Below are 22,540 nucleotides of genomic sequence, written 5' to 3' on the forward strand. Positions count from 1 at the left end.
TTTTTCCCAAATGTTCTTGGCAATGAAACCTTTAATTGAAAGAGAAAATGGATATAAAATGCACAAAGTTCTCAACAAATGACACCTATTATTGTTATGAGCAAACGTTTTGTTAATGATCCTCTCAAGAGATCAGTGTCTGATGGCACAGGTGTTCTTCAGGACACACTTTGGAAAACACTAAACATGGTCCCTTAGGGGATGGTATGAGCTATTTTGTCCACTAGAAACTATTTTAGTATATCAGAACTGCAGCATCATTTAGACTGCCCTAGAAAGGAATAATATCTCCAAAGACTCAAGCACTAAGAAACTCTGGACTCAAATGCAAATACAGAGCCTGGGGAGAGGGGAAGGATTTATTATGAATAAGAGGTATTTCTCTCATTTTAGAGGAGAAATTCCTTCCTTGGAGAAATTCCTATGATAGAAGGTGCCCAAACCACAGATTTAGACCAAAAGGAATAAATAAATAAATAAATAAATAAATAAATAAATAAATAATCAGAGATGCTGAAGATTTCCAAGGAGGGATATGACAAATCCAATTTGACTGAGCCAAGATAAAATTACAGTTATTGTCTTAGGAGATATTAAGTGGAGAACAAAAGAGTTTAAGTAAATATACCACAAACCCAAGGGCTGAGGCCATCAATCAAGTTGCCCTATAACTTAGCCCCTACTTATTTTTCCAATTTAATGTCCTACTCCCTTTCATACATTTGTGCCCCATATAACCAACCTAAATGTTCTTCATTCATTCTGCACAGTTTCTCATTTCTGTGTTTATACTGTTGGCTTTCTTGAAATGTCCATTTTCCACACTTTCACAGCACCACCTCTCCCCTGGCTAATCTCCAAACCCTTTTCAACTTTCAAGGTCTAGTTCAAATGACACTTCCTCCAAGAAGCTTTCTTTCATCACTCCAGGTATATATAAACTCTCCAAAGCACTTAATCTTATCTTCACTGTATTTGTTATTTTTCCTAATTTGACAAATATTTAAAAACTTTCTATGTGCCAGGCTCTATAGGTTCATGTATTTATATACTTTATCTGCCCATTACACTATTAACTTTCTGAACACAGAATTTTATGTCTAATTCAGAGTAACCAACTGTAATGTCTTGCCCATAGTTGGCACTCAAACATGGTTTAAAGGAAGGAAGGCATATTATTTTGAAAAGATGGCTGTATGTGGGTTGGAGATAGCTATAATAGTAGGTATGAGTCACCATAAATGGTGTAGTGATCAGAGAAGGCTTCAGGAAAAAGATGGCATTTGAGAGGGGTCTTAAAATAAGTATAGCAATTAGAAATTGAGACAAGAACAGAAATATTTCAGTTGACTGGAATACAGGGCTCAGAAGGAAAGCAGAAAAAATAAAGGTTGAAAAAAACTTGAAGTCAGACTGGAAAGGTTTTAGGTCCAAGGCAAAGGGATCTGAACTGTCTTTGAAGGTAAAGAAGAATGACTAAAAGTGCTAGAGATCCTGCTGATACATAAACGGGAGTAGGAAAGACCAGAATTATTGGCAGGTTGGACAGAATTAAAAATTAAAGAACTGAACCAGCCTCTAATTGGTTTCCAGCTTCCTTGCTCCCAACATTTTTTTTTCAATTTTTGTTTTTCAAATTCTGAGTGGATGACCATGTTGCCTGAGCAATAACCAAACTTCAGTTTTAAATATACAGTTGACCCTTAAAAAAAAAAAAGATTTTATTTATTTATTCTGAGACACAGAGAGAGAGAGAGAGGGGTAGAGACATAGGTAGAGGGAGAAGCAAGCTCCCCTGAGGGAGCTCGATGTGGGACTCGATCCCTGAACTCCAGGATCACGCCCTGAGCCAAAAGCAGAGCTTAACTGCTGAGCCATCCAACCATCCCTACAGTTGACCCTTGAACAACACAGGTTTGAAATGTGCAACTCCACCTATATGCAGATTTTTTCAATAAATTCAGTATAGTATACTTTTTCTTTTCCTTATGATGTTCTTAGTAACATTCTCTTTTCTCTAGCTTACTTTATTGTAAGAATATGGTATTCAGTCCATTTAACATACAATATATTTAATCAACTGTGTATGTTATTATTAAGGCTTTTTGTCAATAGTAGGGTATTGGTAATTAAGTTTCTGGGGAGTCAAAAGTTATATGTGGGTTTTTCAACTACACAGGGGTCAGTACCCACCCTACCCCTATCTCATCCCATTGTTCAAGAATCAACTATATAGTAAAATCAACCTGTCACATTTCAGGATATTTATAAATAGTGATTATGATATAAATTGTAAGGAAGAAGAAGTAGAAAACTTCTGATACTCCTTTCAAGGTGTCTACTATCCCACATCTCTGGCCAAAGTGTTTTAGAAGGTAAGAGCCATAAACATCTCCTTCCACACCTTGTTTTCAAAGTTACTATTTTTCAGCCTCATCTCTGTTAGACTCTGGGAAGTTTCCTGCTCTATTAGTTTGCTATTTTGAACCTTCAAATTTAGTCTATAATTCAAAAAGTGGATGGAGTTAGTTTGACAAGAGAGACCACGATGTCTGTCCACTTCACTGGAAACCTGGACAAGAACACAGCTATCCTCTGGGATGCCTAGAACATCTGAGCAATAGAACTCCTCTTACTAGAGTAGGAAAAATATCACAAATCTAGGAGCTTTGCAATAACTCCTGCTCTTGCCAATTTGTTTACCCACTCTTTTGGGACTGAGAAGTCAATCGAACAAGCTATAGATTGCAGTGTCTTCTGCTATTTTTCAGGATCAGACTTATACATAGGGTAGCCCGAGTGGTCATAATTGAAAGGTAAATCACTCACCAAAAATATCTTTTAATACTATCTGAAATCCACTGGTTAGGGATTTGAGTTGAAAAACAAACAAGATTTTAGAAAGGTGAGAGGGACCTTGCTATCAGGCTCTGTATTAGGAAAACAATCTGATTAACCTAATCCATACAAACAGAATGTGGGTTTGATTTAGGGGGAAGAGATAAGGAAGAAAGTCAAATGATAGAAATCTGTGAGATCACAGAAATTCTGTGAGATCATTCTGGAACGCTGTATATTTCCAAGGAGAAATCCAGGGAGGATCAGAAAGAACTAAACAATAGAACGAGGGCACTAGAATCCTGAAGGGTAGCCAAGCTAAGAAAAAGCAAAAAAGAGCCATAGCTCAGGAAGTTTGGTGAATAAGTTCCAAAGGTTGACTTTACCTTGAGTTATTGCCAAGGTCCTCATTTACTCCCAATAGTTCAACCCTGCTCTTACTTTCTGTGGGGGCATCCAAAATGAGGTGGAATGTACCGAAACCTGAGTGGGGAAGTGTGGCCAAATGAGGCTGGGAGTGATAGATGTGGAGTTGAAGCCAACAGAAGGTTTCAAAAATGGAGCCAAAAGAACTAGAACCCAAAATGGGATCCAGTTCATTAGAATAACAGGTATTTGGGGACTTTTCTGTTTCCCATCCTAGGTTTTATTCAAATTGTTTATGCTGGAAATTCTGAGTATGCCTGGGTTAAAGAAATACGTGATCAGCGGCCATCATTCAGAATTCACCAAGCTCCAATAAAACTGCTTCACTTGAGTTCAGAAAATGAAAACTGCAATAAGCAAAAATTTGTAGAAACACAAACAGTGAAAGTTAGTTTCCCCATAAACATTTCTAAAACAGATAATTACACTAATTATTTTTGAAAGTTCTTCAAGCCCAGGGTAATACATGTATTTGGAGGGAAAACAACATACCACCACCATCTGTAACTGCCACTGTTCATTCCCTTCTCAAGAGATGTCCAGTCCTGGTGAAGGCCTGCTCAGACAAGGCATAATATCTTCCTTCTCCCACAGAGCCAGTGACATGACTCTTCCAAGGTACACAAGCCCATCTGCTCAAGTCCAGTCTCCTCCCCTCAATTCAACAGCTTCTTAATCTACTTTGGGCATAACTATCTTTATGTGGACTTCTACTCCTCTGCTTTTTTTTTTTTAATGTATAAATATATTTCAAATCCTCTCCTACAGTGGCAGAGGCTCTCTTGGACGTTAACCATTTACCTTTCAGACATCTAAACCTGCCAAATTGGGATCAGTCTTTCTAATCTCACACTATTCCAAAGAGGTTTATAGAAGTTATGTCAGCTTTCTTATTATTTACTTAGATGAAATACTGCACACTCTCATTCTAATCACAATGCACAGCTTCTCCACACTGTTTAAATTAAGATCAAAGCTAACAAAGGTTCCCTACTCTTTTTTCCCACCTGTATAGTTACCTTATCCAAGTCTGCTAACTGCTATAAAAATTTGGTAATAGTCCCAAAATTTGAAAAATACAGCACTGCTTGTACTGTCACACTTGCTAAAATCCTTGCTTCTTCTATTGCATTGATTATTCTGTGACTCAGTATCCCCATTCTTTATTAACTCCTTCTACTTTCCATGCTGCAGTCTCCCTCTTATAGGTAGACAAATCCCAACATCATTCTTTTGCAACCAACCATAAACTCTGTTCTAGAAGTCACCATTCTTTTCAACAGACCTTACTATGTAGATATGCTCTAAACTTTCTCTCCTCACTACAGCACTATGTGACACCAATAGCATCATCTAGTTATACTTGCACAAGTCCCAAATGCTTTCATATTCATTTTCCTCTCTTACCTGAGCTGCTCAACATCCTAGAGAGAAACCATATTCCTTCCATTTTATAGATAAGGAAACCAAGATTCTGTAAGGACTAGATGACTTATTCTGAGCCAAGCAGATAATGTAAAATTAGCTAGAGTCAAGACTTCTACTTCTCTTCCCAACTCTTTCCGCATGCATATTTCTGAGAATAAACCTAAACGCCAAGCAAGCCCCACATGTCTGGTGTAAGTCTGAGAGGGCATGTTGCAGGCCCTGTGAGAGATACCTACTTTGGTCCCTTGGTTTGTATCACTATTTTTACCCTATTTCCCACTCCTAGCACCAAATCTTGATACACAAACTCACCCCCTCCTAATTTCCCTCGATCCTACTTCTAACATGTTAACCAATTTCTTTTTGCTGTTATTCTGAATAGTCTTGCTCCTTCTATACCGATAACCCCTCTGTCAGGAGAAAGGACGCAGTCTTCTCTTAACCAATAACTTCTAACACTCTTTGGCTTAGAAGCCACAAACTCTTAACATAAACTCTGTATAAGTGTACATTTATTTATGGTTTTGGGTCCATGTTCCCTGTCCTTGCCTTCTCCTGCCCTGTTCGAAGTTATCCATTTGAGAGTGTAAGCTTCTGGCCCAGAAGGCTCTAGTTAGTCAGTTGTGGGTACCACCCAACACAATGCCTTGCATTCACAGGAGCATAAACATTGCCGATTATGATCATTTTTTTAAAAATAATAAATTATTCCTGTCCTTGATCTGAAATAATGACAGAAACCAGCTGCCAAAACCACTAAGAGCATTGTTTACTTCAGAGTTACTGAATAGGAATTAGCTTAAAAGAGTTGTAAAGTGAAAGACAAGGACACATTTGTTTACACACAGTCCCAAAGGTATAAAACAAAATACTGAGTAATTTGTTATTAGTTTCTCATCCACAACAGTCCAGCTCTACTGCATAGCAAGGTCACCCTGGGTAAGAGGATCCAAGTTACCAGTATTCCCATTACAAAAAGGTAGTCATCAGCTATTTCAAATGCTTGTGTGCTCTAGAAAAGCAACAGCTGGCTGCATATTACTTACCGGTTTATCCTTGATAGTGGGGCTTGACACGCACAGGTACAGCTTCCCGTCTTCTTCCAGGCAAGCATCTATCAATGCTTGTACTGAGCTCTCCTCTTGGAACAGGAGAAAGGCATAGCCTTGGGAGGACAAAAACAAAAGGGTATAGAGAGAAATCAGTACATTGAACTTGAGGTACCAAATAAAAATTTACCTGTTGTTTCACTTTGGCGAATTCTTACTAAAATCCAAGAACATAAAATGGGACATAGGGAAGTAATAATCACTGAAGCCCTCATATGCCAAGCAATGGATTAAGTACTCATCGACAATATCTTGCTTAATTCTCATAATTACTCAGGGGAGCAAGTTCAGAACTCTATGGAATTTCCATGAAATACAAGCATACCTCATTTTATTGTGCTTCATAGATATTCAGTTTTTTAAACATTGAAGGCTTGTGGTAACCCTACATTAAGTAAATCTATTGGAGCCATTTTTTTCCAACAGCATTTGCTTACTTTGTGTCTTTGTGTCACATTTTGGTAATTCTTACAATATTTCAAACTTTTTCTTCATTATTATTACATTTGACAAGGTGATCTGTGATCAGGGATATTTGATATTACTATTGTGATTGTTCTGGGAGCCATGAACTCGGCCCACATAAGACGGTGAACTTAATAGACATTGCGTGTGTTGTAACTGCTCCACTAACCAGTCATTCCACTGTCTCTCTTCCTCTCTGTGGGCCTCTCTATTTCCTGAGATACATCAACAGTGAAAGTAGGCCAATGAATAACCAAGGGCCTTTAAGTGTTCAAGTAAAAGGAAGAGTCACACATCTCTCACTTTAAATCAACAACTAGAAATGATTAAGCATAGTGCAGAAGACATGTCAAAAGCTGAGAGAGGCTGACAGCTAGGTCTCTTGAGCCAGTTAGTCAAGTTGCACATGCAAAGGAAAAATTCTTGAAGGAAATTAAAAGTGCTACTCCAGTGAACACATGATGATAAGAAAGCAAAACAGCTTAAAAAAAAAAAAGAAAGATTATTTATTTATTTATTCATGAAAGACACAGAGAGGCAGAGGCATAGGCAGAGGGAGAAGTAGGCTCCCCATGGGGAGCCTGATACAAGACTCGATCCCAGGGCCCCAGGATCACAACCTGAGCTGAAGGCAGATGTTCAACCACTGAGCCACCCAGATGCCCCAGAAAGCAAAACAGCTTTATAGCTGATATGAAAAAAGTTCTAGTGGTCTAGATAGAAGATCAAACCAGCCACAATATTCCCTTCAACCAAAGCCTAATCCAGAGCAAAGCCTTAACTCTCCGCAATTCTGTGAAGGCTAAGAGAGGTGAGGAAACTGAAAGAGAAAAGTTGGAAACTAGGGGATCCCTGGGTGGCTCAGCAGTTTAGCGCCTGCCTTCGGCCCAGGATCCTGGAGTCCCGGGATAGAGTCCCACGTCGGGCTCCCGGCATGGAGCCTGCTTCTCCCTCTGCCTGTGTCTCTGCCTTTCTCTCTCTCTCTCTCTCTCTCCTCTGTGTCTTTCATGAATAAAAAAATAAAATGTAAAAAAAAAAAAAGAAAATTTGGAAACTAGCAGAGGTTGATTCATCAAGTTTAAAGAAAGAAGTCATCTCCATGACATAAAAGTACAAGGTAAAGCAGCAAATGCTGATGTAGAAGCTGCAGCAGGTTATCCAGAAGATCTAGCTAAAGGTAATTAATGAAGGTGCCTGCCATAAACAGCAGCTTTTTCAATGTAGATGAAATAGCCTTCTATTGGAAGATAATGCCATCTAGGACTTTCATAGCTAAAGAGGAGAAGTCAATGCTAATCTTTAAAGCTTTGAAGGACAGGCTCACTCTCTAGTTAGGGGTTAATATAGCTGGTGACTTTATGTTGAAGGCAAGGCTCATTGATCATTCTGAAAATCCTACAGCTCTTAAGAATTATGAGAGATCTATTTTGCCTGTGCTCTATAAATGCAATAAAGCCTAGATGACAATACATCTGTTTACAAGATAGTTTACTGAATATTTTAGGCCCACTATTGACCTACTGCTCAGAAATTATTTCAAAATATTATTGCTCATTGACAATACACTAGGTCCCTTAAGAGTATTGATGGAGGTATACAGTGAAATGAATATTGTTTTCATGCCTGCTAACCCAATGTCCACTCTGTAGCCCATGGATTAAAAAGTCATTTCAACTTTTAAGCCTTATTTTTTAAAAATTTATTAACTTATTTTAGTAATTTCTACACCCAACCCCTGTTGGGTGTAGAAATTACTAAATTTGTTTGAGCCCACAAATTTAGAAACTACTAAATTTGTGGCCTCAACCCCACACCTGAGATCAAGAGTCACATGTAACTCCAACTGAAACAGCCAGGCATCCCCGCCCCACCAAGTCTTATTATTTAAGAAATACATTTCATCAGACTATAGCTGCCAGATTCCTCTGATGGATCTGGGCAAAGTAAATTGAAAATCTTTTGGAAAAGATCCACTATTCTAGATGTCATTAAGAACAATCATGATTCATGGGAAGAGGTCAAAATATCACCATGACAGGAATTTGGAAGAAGTTGATTCCAACCTAAAGATGACTTTGAGGGGTTCAAGACTCGAGTGGAGGATGTAACTGCAGATGTGAAATAGAAATAACAAGAGAACTAGAATTAGAAGTGAAGCCTGAAGATGTAACTGAATGGCTGTAATCTCAGCCAGTTTTTTTTTTTTTTTTCTCAGCCAGTTTTAATGATAAAACTTTAACAGACGAGTTGTTTCTCATGGATGAGTAAAGAAAATGGTTTCTTGAGATGCAATCTATTCCTGGTGAAGATGCTATGAAGATTGTTGAAATGATAACAAAAGATTTAGAATATTACATAAACTTAGCTTATAAAGCAGAGGCAGGGTTTGACAAGACTGACCTCGATTTTGAAAGAAGTTCTACTGTGGGTAACATGCTATCAAACAGCATTATATGCTATAGAGAAATCATTTGTGAAAGGAGTCAACTGATATGGCAAAGTTAACTGTTGTATTATTTTAAGAAACCACAGCCATCCTAACCTTTAACAATCACCACCCTGATCTGTCAGCAGCCATGAACACAGAAAAGATTCTCCACCAACAAGAAGATTATAACTCACTGAAAGCTCAGATGATGGTCAGCATATTTTATTATTTAAGATATGTACAGTTTTTTAAAGATATAATGCTATTGCATACTTAATAGACTACAGTATAGTATAAACTATATGTATGACTTTTATATGTACTGGGAAAAATTACTTGATTCATTTTATTAAAATATTTGCTTTATTGCAGTGGTCTGGAACCAAACCCACAATATCTCTGTGGTATGCCTATAGATCCGGTCATCATAAGAGCAGGCAAATTCATTATTGGCTTGAGCCACAACCACTACCCAAAAAACAAACATCATCTGTCCCCCAGCTTCCATCAAGATTTAGGCTTGACACATGTTATAACATGGGTGCACCTTGAAAATATTATGCTAAGTGAAAGAAGCCAGGCACAAATATTATATGATTCCATTTATATAAAATGCCCAGAATAGGCAAATCTATAGAGACAGAAAAATAGATTAGTGATTGCCTACTGCTAAGGACTGGGGAGACTAGGTACAGAACTTCTTTTGGGGGATGATGAATATTTTCTAAGACTGACTGTGGTAATGATAGTGGCATAACTCTGAACATACTGAAAACCACTGAATTTTACATTTTAAATGGGTAAACTGTATGGTATGTGAATTATATCCCAAAAAAAGTTGTCCAAAAAAAGAAAATAATAGCCTAGTGTTTTTACATGTTACTTCTGATGATGATGCTTGCTTTCTCCAAGGATACTCTCTTATCTCATGGCAGAGTATACAACTGATAAACAGGGACTAGCTGCAGAACTTCCATGGAGACAGGCAGCTTTGCTCACTTTGATTCAGTAAGATTTACTGAAGCAACTGTTACAAGTGGGACACAACCTATGGATTACGAGAAAACTGAGATGGAAGAGAGTAGGTTCCTACTGTCATGAGCCTTATGTGGTAGAAGAAACAGACATTTAGACAATGAACTATTTGCTACAAAGCTGAAAGAGATACATGGAGACAAAAGGTGCCATGGTAGCCCAGAGGAGCAAGGACTCTGACTTCAGAGAATCAGCAAAGACTTCAAATAGGTCAACAGATGTTTCAGGGACCAATTTTATCATCCATTGCCACATCAGCATTCATGTATGGCAGCTGGGCAAAGGCCCATCACAAGCTAGTCTAAGTTAGACTATTCAACCCGTCTAGTTTTGCTTAGTCTCTCAGCTGTCATCTCACTCCCAGTCCTGCTACTGACCTCAAAAAAAACGTATCACCAGTATGGTTCTACTCTGATGCACTGCATGCCAGAAAGGTGTAAATGGTGGAGAAGAGTACGACTTCCATATTCAGAAGATTCTCATGCATCAAACAAAGATGTTAATTGACTGGCCTAGAGCAAAACTCTTGGAGTCCTGGGCAACACATAACCACAGTAGCAGTAGATAATGAATAATGGGTACTTAGAGAAACAAAACAAAACAAAAAAACCCTTTTTCTCAACCTTTTGTCTACTATACAAAGTATTCAAGTAAATACTGTAGAAGAAAGATCTACCACTACCATCCAAACAAACATAGAAGGAAAAAGATCAACCATTACTTGACAAACCAAGAGTGGCCAATGCAACAGGCAGAAGTCAACACAAACGGGACAGCACTAAGCCCACAGTAGTGAGTATGTAGATACATCAAGGAAGCTGCCTACATGGGAGGACCCAGAGCTGTTTTCTGGGCTCTGCCCCCAGGCTAGATGGGTCAAAGGATTCAGCAGGTGGCAAGGCAAGAAAAATAAAACCTAACAACAAAACTAGAAAAAATGTAATTCCTTCATATCCTTTCTCTATTGGAAATAGTATCAATCACCAAGCCCCAAGAAATATATTAAAAACTCAGTGTTTTCATGTAATGTGAGAATATTAATTCCAGGGATCCCTGGGTGGCACAGCGGTTTGGCGCCTGCCTTTGGCCCAGGGCACGATCCTGGAGACCCGGGATCGAATCCCACCTCCGGCTCCCGGTGCATGGAGCCTGCTTCTCCCTCTGCCTGTGTCTCTGCCTCTCTCTCTCTCTCTCTGTGACTATCATAAATAAATAAATAAAAATTAAAAAAAAAAAGAATATTAATTCCACTTGCCAAAGTGAGTATTAGAGATGAGTGGGTTAAAAAATGCAAATCACAAAGAGGAGGTCTCAGCATGTTCTCTCAAACCTCCTACCTCATCACATTACACCCTGGTACAGATGGTCTATAAAGGTCCTCAGAGGCACACTGGATATCTTGTTCTTGGAGAGGACCTCATCTGTGTACATGAAGCACAGGAACATCAAAAAGGCCTGGGGAAGGGCGGCTGTGTGGCTCAGTGGGTTGGCTATCTGGCTCTTGATCTTGGCTTGGGTCTTGATCTCAGGGTCTTGAGTTCAGGCCCCGTGTTGGCTCTAGGCTGGACATAGAGCCAACTAAAAAGAAAAAAAAAAAAAAAAAGGCCTGGAAATGGTGTATGCACATTGAGCTGGGGCTTTCTCCAGCTCTTTGCCACCAGAAGGCCATCAGGCTGACTGCATTTTCTGGCATAGTGTTGCCCATCTTCTGAAATCTTCCACATTAATTCCAGCACTAAGCTCAATTTGTGCATCAGAGGAGAGGGAGAGTATCTCCCCATAGCAGATGAGTAGTTACCATAAAAGCAAGCAGATCTTTAATCAGGCCTCTCTTATAACCATAAATGTTAACAGTAACATAAGACAGAGTAAAAACAATGGGGAGTCAGAAACAAAAACCTGCTACAAATATTATTACCAAGAAAAATATCTACAAACAACTTCTCCTTTCCCAAGCAATGGCTCATAATACTTTACCAATTTCTTCAGGATAACTCTTACAACAAATAATCTTTTATACTAAATCATTTCTACTCCCTCCCTGATCAGCAAGGTGCCATTCTCAGTAATAACATCCACTTAGCATTAGATAAGGGAAATTGTTAAACTTGAGTCACACCCCTTATTTAGTATTTTGATTTCATATATCACTAGCTATTTCCATCAAGAGAGAGAATTATCAGATGTGATATTATTTGCTTATTCTAACACATTCTTTAAATAAAAACCTACTATTGGGGCACCTGGGTGGCATCTACCTCTTGATTTCAGCTCAGGTCATGATCTCAGATGGTGGCATCAAACCCTGTATCCTGTGCTGGTCTCTGCACTCTACAGGGAATTTGCCTGGGACCCCGTCCCTCCCTCCACTTGTGGGGAGCTTTCTATTATATTTACAAATAGGGCTCCTCAAACTGTCACTCTGGTGGCAGGTTCTTCTATTAGTTTGAAAGGTATATAAAAACGCTTGACCAAAAAATTATAAGCTCCCTCTGTTCTCCGCTGCCCTCTGATCCAGTAAGAGACAAAAAGGATCATAAAAATTCAGTTTCAGAAATGGTGACCTTGTTTCCCACATACCTGAGGAATGTGAGGGGGCTTCAGCGATGTGGTGAGATATGGGAGGCCCTCAACTCAGAGCCAGTCTGTGGGTGGAACTATGGGCTCTGGGGGAAGCAACAGGAATTCTTAGCACTATCACCATCATAACTCTGGGTTAGGTACAATGGATGGCAGGAGATTCCTGGCTTTCCCACTGGTGCCAAATAGGTTGGGGAGGAAGAGTTAAACAGTGAGAGATTTTTTGACATGCCTGGACTGACCATACTTCTCTGGGGTGAAGAGGAACAGGAAGTATGGGGTTGAGGGGGACTTAATTGGGATAATTCCATCTTATTTGGCCAGGTTTTTGCAGGGTACATTTAATTAACAATTTTTTTTGCTCTTAATACCTGAGAACACATTAAGTATAACAACCTCCAAAATGTTCTTGGCTACCTGTCAAAAAGAATGCCTCCTGAGCTCTTAAATACATAATTTTTCATGTTAGAATTTTTAAATACTTGATCCCTAGTACAAATAACCATCACCACCAAATTCACCACCACAAACATCACTTATGAAGTGCTTACAGTGTGCCAGGCACTTTGCTAATAATAAACACTTTACATCTGCAAGCTCTTTTCATCCTCGCAGTAATTCTGAGGTAAATATGGTTGTTATTCTCATTTTACAGATGAGGAAACTGAAACTTCAAGGGGTTAAGGGACACTCGGATTAAAACCTAGGTCAGCTTACAGAGCCCTCATTCTTAATACATTCACTTATACTATCTCACTTAAAAATGATGAGGTAAAAAATTCATTATCATTAGCAAATGAGGACTGCCTGTTTATTATTTATGGTTGCTTTCACAGTGTTTTAAGAAGCATAAAATGGTCATCTGTGCTTTAGTGCTACAATTTAAGGCCTGTGCAGATATATTTGTTCTAAAGCCCACAAAACTATTATTAAGAAGAAATGATGAATTTCAAAATCATCAGAAGTTTTTTTTTTTAATTTTTATTTATTTATGATAGTCACAGAGAAAGAGAGAGAGAGAGGCAGAGGAGACATAGGCAGAGGGAGAAGCAGGCTCCATGCACCGGGAGCCCAACGTGGGATTCGATCCTGGGTCTCCAGGATCGCGCCCTGGGCCAAAGGCAGGCGCCAAACCGCTGTGCCACCCAGGGATCCCTCATCAGAAGTTTAGATTCAGTTTTATTCAGGTCAATCAAATTGTCATATTTACTAAAGATGCTTATTGGCTTTCAATGTATTTCTAAGTTATTTATTTATTTAGATTTTATTTATTTAGTATTTATCTTGCATGTATGTATTTGTATGTATGTATATATGTATTTGAGAGAGACCGTGAGCAGGAGGGAAAGGGAGAGATAATCTGAAACAGATATGGGGCTCAATGCCACAACTGTGAGATCATGACCTGCGTCTAAACCAACAGTCAGACCCACTGAGCCACTCAGGTGCCCCATAAGTGATGTATTTAGAATAAAGGTACTCAAGGGACTGAAAAAGCAGATATCTCACTAAATAAGATTTTAATAAAATGAGTATCATCGGGGATCCCTGGGTGGCTCAGCGGTTTGGTGCCTGTCTTTGGCCCAGGGCGCGATCCTGGAGACCCGGGATCGAATCCCACGTCAGGCTCCCGGTGCATGGAGCCTGCTTCTCCCTCTGCCTATGTCTCTGCCTGTCTCTCTCTCTCTCTCTCTCTCTCTCTGACTATCATAAATAAATAAAAATTAAAAAAATAATAAAATGAGTATCATCATCACAATAATAATCGACTTAAGCTAGAATCATCAGTGGATTCTAAAACCAATCAGTGAATTTCGGAAGGGGATACAAGATATTTAACATATTCTTAAAGTATCACTTCAGAGATTAATCAGTATTTGCAAAGGGAGAGAGAGGTACTTTTAAAATGGAGGAATCTGGCAGATAACACCTTACCCAAATGATCAAACTTAACATCACCAACAACAGGGTAAACTTAACATGCCTCCTGTACTATGTCCTCCTCAATGCAGCACATCATCTACATACTATTCCTGCCAACAGTGTTTTACTTGAATCTCGTTATGAGGAAACAATCAGATAATTCCAAATTAAGTGATATTCTATAAAACATCTGACATGGACCCATCAAGTGATACGAAAGATAAAAAGCCTAGGAAGTGGTCTAAATTAAATTAAAGGACAGTAGAGAGATATGACAACTAAATACAAGATTAAAGTTGGATGTTAAGGCCACATGTTTAGATCCTGGATTTTAAAAAAATATCTCTAAAACATAACTAGAACAATCTGGATATTTCTTGTTCATAGGAGACATGCAGAAGCACTTAGGAGTGAGGGGTCTTAATGTCTACAACTTACTCTGAAATAATAACCACACACATACACATACACACACCACACAGAGAAAAAAAAGAGAGAAAGCAAAGGTGCAAACTCCTGATAACTGGTGAATCTAGAAGGCTATATAGGTGTTTGTTGCATTATTCTTAAGGCTTTTTTGTAGGTTTCAATTTTTGTTTCAAATTTTTGTTTAAATTCTAGTCAATATATAGTATAATACTGGTTTCAGCAGAATTTAGTGATTCATCACTTACATATAATACCCAGGGCTCATCACAAGTGCCCTCTTTAATACCCATCATCCATTTAACCTATCCCCCTTCATTAACCTTCAGTTTGTTTTCTATTGTTAAGAGTCTTTTATGCTTTGCTTCTCTTACCCTTCCCATATGTTCATCTGTTTTCTTTTTTTTTAAGATTTTATTTATTTATTCATGAAAGACAGAGAGAGAGAGAGAGAGGCAGAGACACAGGCAGAGGGAGAAGCAGGCTTCATGCAGGGAGCCGGACGTGGGACTCGATCCCGGGTCTCCAGGATCACACCCTGGGCTAAAGGCGGCGCTAAACCACTGAGCCACTGGGGCTACCCCGTGTTTTGTTTCTTAAATTACACATATGAGTGAAATCACATGGTATTTGCCTTTCTCTGGCTGACTTATTTTGCACAGCATAATATACTCTAGCTCCACCCAACTGTTGCAAATGCCAAGAGTTCATTTTTTTTGATGGCTGAGTAATATTCCATTATGTATATATGCCACATCTTCTTTATCCACTCATCACTCAGTGGACATTTGGGCTCTTTACATAGTTTGGCTATTGTTGATAATGCTGTTATAAACATCAGGGTGCATGTATCCCTTCAAATCTGTATTATTATATCCTCTGGGTAAATACCTAGTAGTGCAATTGCTGGGTCATAGGGTTGTTCTGTTTTTAACTTTTTGAGGAACCTCCATGCCATTTTCCAGAGTGGCTGGACAAGTTTGCATTCCTACCACAGTGTAAGAGGGTTTTCCCCTTTCTCTGCATCTTTGCCAACATCTGTTTCCTATGTTGTTAATTTTAGCCATTCTGACAGGTGTGACGTGGTATCTCAACATGGTTTTGATTTGTTTTTCTGTAGGTTTGAAATTCTTAAAAATAAAAATTTGTGGAGAAAAAATTAAAACCACAAGGTCTTTCTGGGCAAAGAGAATAATATATTATTCCATTCTCTAAAGAGCTATTTTTGGTACTTTTAAAGATCCAATAGTTTTTTTTTTTAAGATTTATTCATTCATTCATTCATTCATTCATTCGAGACACAGAGAGGCAGAGACACAGGCAAAGGGAGAAGCAGGCTCCATGCAGGGAGCTCAACATAGGACTCAATCCCAAGTCTCCAGATCACTCCCTGGGCCAAAGGTGGCGCTAAACCGCTGAGCCACCCGGGCTGCCCAGATCCAATAGTTCTTAAAATCAACTAAAGCTCTTAGTGGTTTTTATGTTTCAATTATCAACTACAATGGGAAAACAATTCCAGCTTGTAGGGCTGTTCCCCAAACCATTGCTATATTCATAAAACAGTAGCTGACCTAAGGGACAGCCACTTTCGATTGAGATCAGCCCCAGAAGGAAAAATCCATGGTCTGTGTACACACACACACACACACACACACACACACACACAACCTCTCTCCTTGCACAGAATCCAGGCTCCCTTACTTCCTGTGACCTTCCTAGACAGACCTGAAGGGCACCTGTCCAGCCAGACCTGTTTGAGTTCAGACATTTTTTTGGCACAGAAGTCTGTTCCAAACATTCTCACTAACCTTGGCTCTCAGGTCAGAAGACTTACCTAGTTTGCCTCAGGAGTCTTTGTCTTTGGATTCAATTCAATGGAACCAAAAATATTTATGAGGTACAAAGCATGAAGCTAGGCAATAAAGCTACAAAGATGAAGAAGTCAAGTCCTGGAAAAATCCTACCTTTAAATAAATGACTAAAGTACACTATGAAGAGTGTGGTGTTGGGGGTGTGTCCTACGAGCACTGGTGAGAGAGAAATGGAGCAGAGATGTCCAAACATCAGGGAAAGCCACAGAACAAAGGCCATATATGAACTGGAGGATACTTAGTCTTCCAGTAAGTAAAGGCATTCCAAGTTTAGGAAAGAGTACAGGCCAAGGCACAGAAGGTCAAAAGTTTGGCTCATTTGGAAAACAGAGACTAGAGTTCATTAGTTAAGAGTATAGGATTGGGGGCAGTGGACAAGGAGAGCTGAAGCACCCATCAATTTCCTGCCTGCTGCCTAGAGAACACTGTAGGTCTCTGAACTGGATTCCCTATTCATTTTCCCTCTTGGATGAAAACATCCGATTTCCAAAATTTACCGAACACTTACTATGTGCTCTAAGCACTGCAGAAGAATACTAACATAAACAAGGTTTTATTCTTAAGGAATTTATAAGCTAGTACAAGAAAGTAATGAAGAATAAATATATAGAGAACTCTAATATAGGAACACATTAAGGATTCTAAGAAGTATTTTTTTAAGTACTTGTAAAAGTTGAACTTCATAGAAAGAAGACAGATCTTTCAGTGAAGAAGACATGGATAGAAAAATCAGGGAAGTCTTTCTGTAGGTGGTAACAGATCTTAATGGCATGACATAAGTGAAAAGATGGAGGACATTCCAAGGGAAGGGATTAGCCTAAGATAAGATGTAGAGATGTCTCTGCAGATACTACCCAAATCCATGGATTCCTGAACGTTTCCCATGGATTCAGAACTAAATATATTTCTTTGACTATATTTACTAAATACAGATGAAGCTCAAACATTTTGGTCTAGTCTGTTTGGTTTTTTTTTTTTTTTTTTATTGCACTAGTAACTTCTGGCTTGGGAGGCAGGGGTGGGGAAGGTGGGAATGGACTAGATACCAAGTCTGATGGGTAGAACCACCTCAGAGTTGAAAATTGGCAATCTACTTCCTGTGTCCAGGGCAGTGACCTGGGGCGTTGGGCTTAAAAGTTGCTCTGTTTATGTAACCTCACATTTCCTACATAAAGAGGTCCTTGTGAAGTCGGCCAGTCTGTCAGTCCTAGTCACAGTCAGTTCTAACAAGCACCTGACCATGAAAACTGAGACCAGACTGAGGGTGTGGGAGGAAACTGGCCAAACTAGTTGGGCAGTTTTATTATTACTGAGCATTACATTTTCATCAGGGGAAGGACACTAATATTATTTGACAGTATATTATTTGACAGAAAAAGTGCCTGCTTCTCCCTCTGCCTGTGTCTCTGCCTCTCTATGTCTCTCATGAATGAATGAATGAATGAATGAATGAATGAATAAATAAATCTTTAAAAAAAAAACAAACGAAACTATTGGATCTTTAAAAGTACCAAATAGCTCTTTAGAGAATGGAATAATATATTATTCTCTTTGCCCAGAAAGACCTTGTGGTTTTAATGTATGTGCCCTGTTTCACATAATCCATTTAATAACCCAATGAGTAGTATTAACTCAGATGAGTAAACTGAGGTTCAGAGATTAAATAACTTGCTCAGTGTCACATGGCTAGTAACTGCTGTCCACATGAGTCCACAAATATTCAGCTCTTGTCTCACTGCTTATTACTTTCCCTTGTTCAGCATCAAACAAATTTTAACCTAATAGACACTTCCCTACAGATGAAGCTTTAGTCCAAACCTGCTTGTACAGTGCTTGAACTTTGACAATCTAATTTCTCCTCCTTCTTGTACTTTAATATTCCTCTGATGAGCTCCTGATGCTGCTGCCAATAGATTTTCTCTGTGCCACCATCTCTCCTTCACAAGACTAAAGCCTTGACTAAAACTATCCATTCTATTTTGTTTTTTTTTTTTTTAATCCATTCTATTTTGAAAGACAACCCAAGTCTTTGTTCTCAGATCTCAAAATTATTCACTAGATCCTCTCAGTTTCCCATTCTAAGCCTTTCAAGCAAAATATCCTCTCTTGGTCTCACTTGCTCATTCAATTCCTGTCAGCAAGTCCTGGCCCAATCTACCCCTCTGCTAAAACATTCACTCTGTCTCAGCGTGTCAGATTTGCACCTTCCATTTCAGTTCCTGTGAACTACCCTATTCTAAAGAAGGTTCTTGTCAGAGATGCTTTGGCTTCTTTACATTAAATAAGCATCTCCCCCATTCATAGCACTTCTGCCTGGACACAGCACACACAGGTACTGCTATGACAGAGTATGTTTCTGTTATTTATGTGGCTGCTCAGGCTCTGTATTGTCACCTGTACATTCCTCTGCCTACTCCTTTCTATACAGTCCCTCAAACTACAAATGCTTTGAAATCAAACACTCATTCTTACAGTTCACCTTTAATACAATGCAGAAGAGAGATGTTTTTTTTTTAAAGATTTTATTTATTTATTCATGATAGTCACACACAGACAGAAGAGAGATGTTTAATAAAACAGTTTAAACTGAGGCTGCGCTAAGCTTTTATTTTATTTAAAACATTTAAAAAATATTTTATCTATTCATTCATAAGAGACACAGAGAGAAGCAGAGACATAGGCAGAGAGAGAAGCAGGCTCCCTCTGGGGAGCCCCATGTGGGACTCGATCCTGGGACTCCAGGATCACACCCTGAGCCAAAGGCAGAAACTCAACCACTGAGCCACCCAGGCACCCTTGTGGTAAGATTAGATTAGATTAGATTAGATTTTAAAGATTTTACTTATTTATTCCTGAGAGACACAGAGAGGGGGCAGAGACACAGGCAGAGGGAGAAGCAGGCTCCATGCAGGGAGCCCAACGTGGGACTCGATCCCAGGACCCCAGGATCATCCTTGAGCCGAAGGCAAACACTCAACCGCTCAGCCACCCAGGCATCCCTGTGCTAAACTTTTAAAAGTAGTAGTAGGTCGGGGATCCCTGGGTGGTTCAGTGGTTTGGCGCCTGACTTTGGCCTGGAGCGTGATCCTGGAGTCCTGGGATCGAGTCCCACATCGGGCTTCCCGCATGGAGCCTGCTTCTCCCTCTGCCTGTGTCTCTGTGTCTCTGTCTCTCATGACTAAATAAATAAAATCTTTAAAAAAAAATAAAAAAATAAAAGTAGTAGTAGGTCAAAACAGGACAAAACAAAAAAAGCCCACTCTTGCTGCCCTGCAATACAGTTTGCATGTTTTTTATAAGAAAATCCTTCCTGAGAATGAAACCTTCAATCAACTAAATATTAGTTGATAAACCAGGACCTGCATTTTTTTTTAAGGCAAAGTATTACTCAATAGCTTATAAACAGCAAAAGGTTAGGTATGGGCTAAAACCCTTAGTTTCCCAACTTGGATCAGTTTATGCAACTCAGAAAGTAGAAAAACTTGGAATCTGGGCCTAAAACAACACTGACTTATTTCCATTCAAGTTATATTACAAGGGCAAAAAAAAAGTGAAGTTTGAAACTTTCCTTTCCAAGGCCAGATTCAGATAAACTGAAGGAAAAAGAAATAAATGCCATAAATCCAGCCTATGCAGCTTCACAATGACCTATTTATGTCCATTGAAAGTAATCTTCTTTCCTGTTCTTCAAATAGTATCTCTGTAGCTGCTGCCTCAAAGTTCATCTGAAACCCATGTGGCCTGGCTTGTGCCAGGTTCACAAACCACGCTGGTAAGTATATCCTTCCCAAATTGCATGACCTTGGTCCCAAGGACCAGCAAGCCACCTGGCTAGCGCAGAAGAAATACATAATCACCAGAACAAACAGCAACTCAGAAACAAACTCTTTACTCAAGGTGAGTGGCAGTCATCCGATCGGAAGGCATGGGTTATTCTTGCAAAAATCTGCATGCCTGTTACTGTTCCTGTTCACCCAGCTGTGCACCTGAATCCTGTGGCCCTGGACTGTCAGAACTGAAAGTGGCTGCCCAAGTGGGCTGAGACGGCCTCCTCCACTCTGCTGCCAGCATCACCAACTTCTGAACACGGTTTCAGAGCCATGTGGTCCATCTCCGGTCCAACATCTGCAGCTGGCTGCTGTCCTTACCTTTGTCCCAGAAGTCTCTGCCAATAGTGGTAGTACAGCTGTACTGACTAGCCAGGAGATGCCAGTTCTTCACCCTGGTGCCCACCCCGTCACAAGAGGTGAGACTACTGGCAGTCTCAAGAACAGCTGCTTAGTACAAAATGAGGGGTAGAAGGCTAAGGGTGGACAGACAATTCTGTAGCTCTAGTGATAGCAACTCTGGACATAGGATATTCTTCCAGGAAGGAGGCTATGATAAACATACCTATCATCATAAAAGCTTGTCACGTCCAACTTATCTTCCTAGTAGTGACATTCACTGCCCCACATTCAAGGAAGCAGAACTAATGTGTTTCTTTACTAAACAGTCAAGATTCTACGGCACTGTCTTTAAAATGGCCTATGTCTCAGCTAGGTGTTAAAAAATGAACTGGGCCAATCAGATTCTCTCTTTCTGGAATTCAAGTAGAAATGTGTAAACAATTTTCCCACTGGAAGCACAATCATGCAGAGGAGAGCTGAATCACGATAATGCTGGAATACTGCAATGAAGAATTAATAGCTCCCACTGTTTGAATCCCTGCAGCCACCCCCTAGCATGATACCTCCACGATATCTGGTTCTACCACAGCTATTTGGGGGCTCTCCTTGTCATTGATAATCACATCCCCAATTTGAAGTAGTACAAGAGAACCTCTGATCCTTGTAGTCAAAGAACTCAATTACAAAGCAGGACACTGCATCACCCAAGGGGCAGACTCCCAGGGTTAAACTATTTGGGATGTAATCCCATGCTCACAGCCACAGCAAAAGGGCAGCTCAGACCCACAACCTCAGCCTAAACCAACTCTTGGAGAAACCCCTTGTATGTGAGCATAGCCAACAGAACAGAAGGATTCAGGAAAAAGCCAAGGACCACTTTGATTTTTAAATAGCTGTGAAGGTATCCCACAGGTCACATAACTTAAGTTGCTAATTTTTATATAAAATCCAGTCTTGTAAATAACAGCATAATTTATCAGATTTTATATTTAAACTCATATTCCTTTCCCACAAATGATATATACTAGTCAAACAAATAAAAACTACTTTGTTTATAATTCACCAGGTAAAACAGTATAAACTATTGGTCAGCCATACTGATAAAAGCTATGTGGTTTTAGGAAAAGACACTTCACCTCTTTGAGTCTTAGTTTAAAATAAAGATTATATTAAAATGAGATGATCTGTAAGGAACTTTCTAGCTTTATTTTTTTTAAAGATTTTATTTATTCCTGAGAGAGAGAGAAATAGAGAGGCAGAGACACAGGCAGAGAGAGAAGCAGCCTCCTCGCAGGGAGCCTGATGTGGGACTTAATCCCTGTACCCAGGATCACACCTTGAGCTGAAGGCAGATTCTCAATCACTGAGCCACCCAGACATCCCAACTTCCCAGCTTTAAAATGTGACGGACTTCTACTCTCTGAGCAATATAGTGAACTCATCATTTGCCAAGATAAAAATTCATTCATTTAACAAATACCTGAGGGTCAGCCACTGAGGCAGACATGCAAGGAACCAGGCATAGAGCAGTGAATAAAACATAAAAATATCCTACTCTCATAAAACTTACATTCCAGTCTACAAAACAGACAGAGAAACATGTAAGTTTTTCAGGTCATGATAAGTACTTTGAATAAAAATAAAATGGGAGTAAAAAAGGAATAAAATGAGGGTAAGAGGGGCTAGAAGAGGATAGATAAGGAAATCAGGAAAGATCCCTCTGTTAATTAAGGTGACACGTGAGTAGATGTCATCTAAGGGAAGAAATGAGCAATCTATTCAGAAATCTGGGAAAAAATGGTTTCAGACAAAAGGAAGTACTAAGACCCTGAAAGGCCTGAG

General features: G+C 39.4%; 1 protein-coding gene across 16 annotated transcripts in view; it reads right to left on the reverse strand.

Moving 5' to 3' along the window:
- CPEB3 (cytoplasmic polyadenylation element binding protein 3) overlaps positions 1–22,540 on the reverse strand; it is a 201,724-nt gene that overhangs the window by 45,690 nt on the left and 133,494 nt on the right. For all 16 annotated transcript variants that reach the window (XR_003144006.3, XR_007406903.1, XR_007406902.1 and 13 more), the window contains one exon: positions 5,739–5,857. Coding sequence is in view for 13 of the 16 variants with exons in the window: in XM_049103564.1 (XP_048959521.1) it covers positions 5,739–5,857 (119 nt within the window). In the remaining 3 variants the exon portion in view is untranslated. The remainder of the gene's footprint in view (positions 1–5,738; positions 5,858–22,540) is intronic.

This window comes from Canis lupus, chromosome 28, assembly GCF_003254725.2.
Source record: "Canis lupus dingo isolate Sandy chromosome 28, ASM325472v2, whole genome shotgun sequence".
Taxonomy (NCBI): Eukaryota; Metazoa; Chordata; class Mammalia; order Carnivora; family Canidae; genus Canis; species Canis lupus.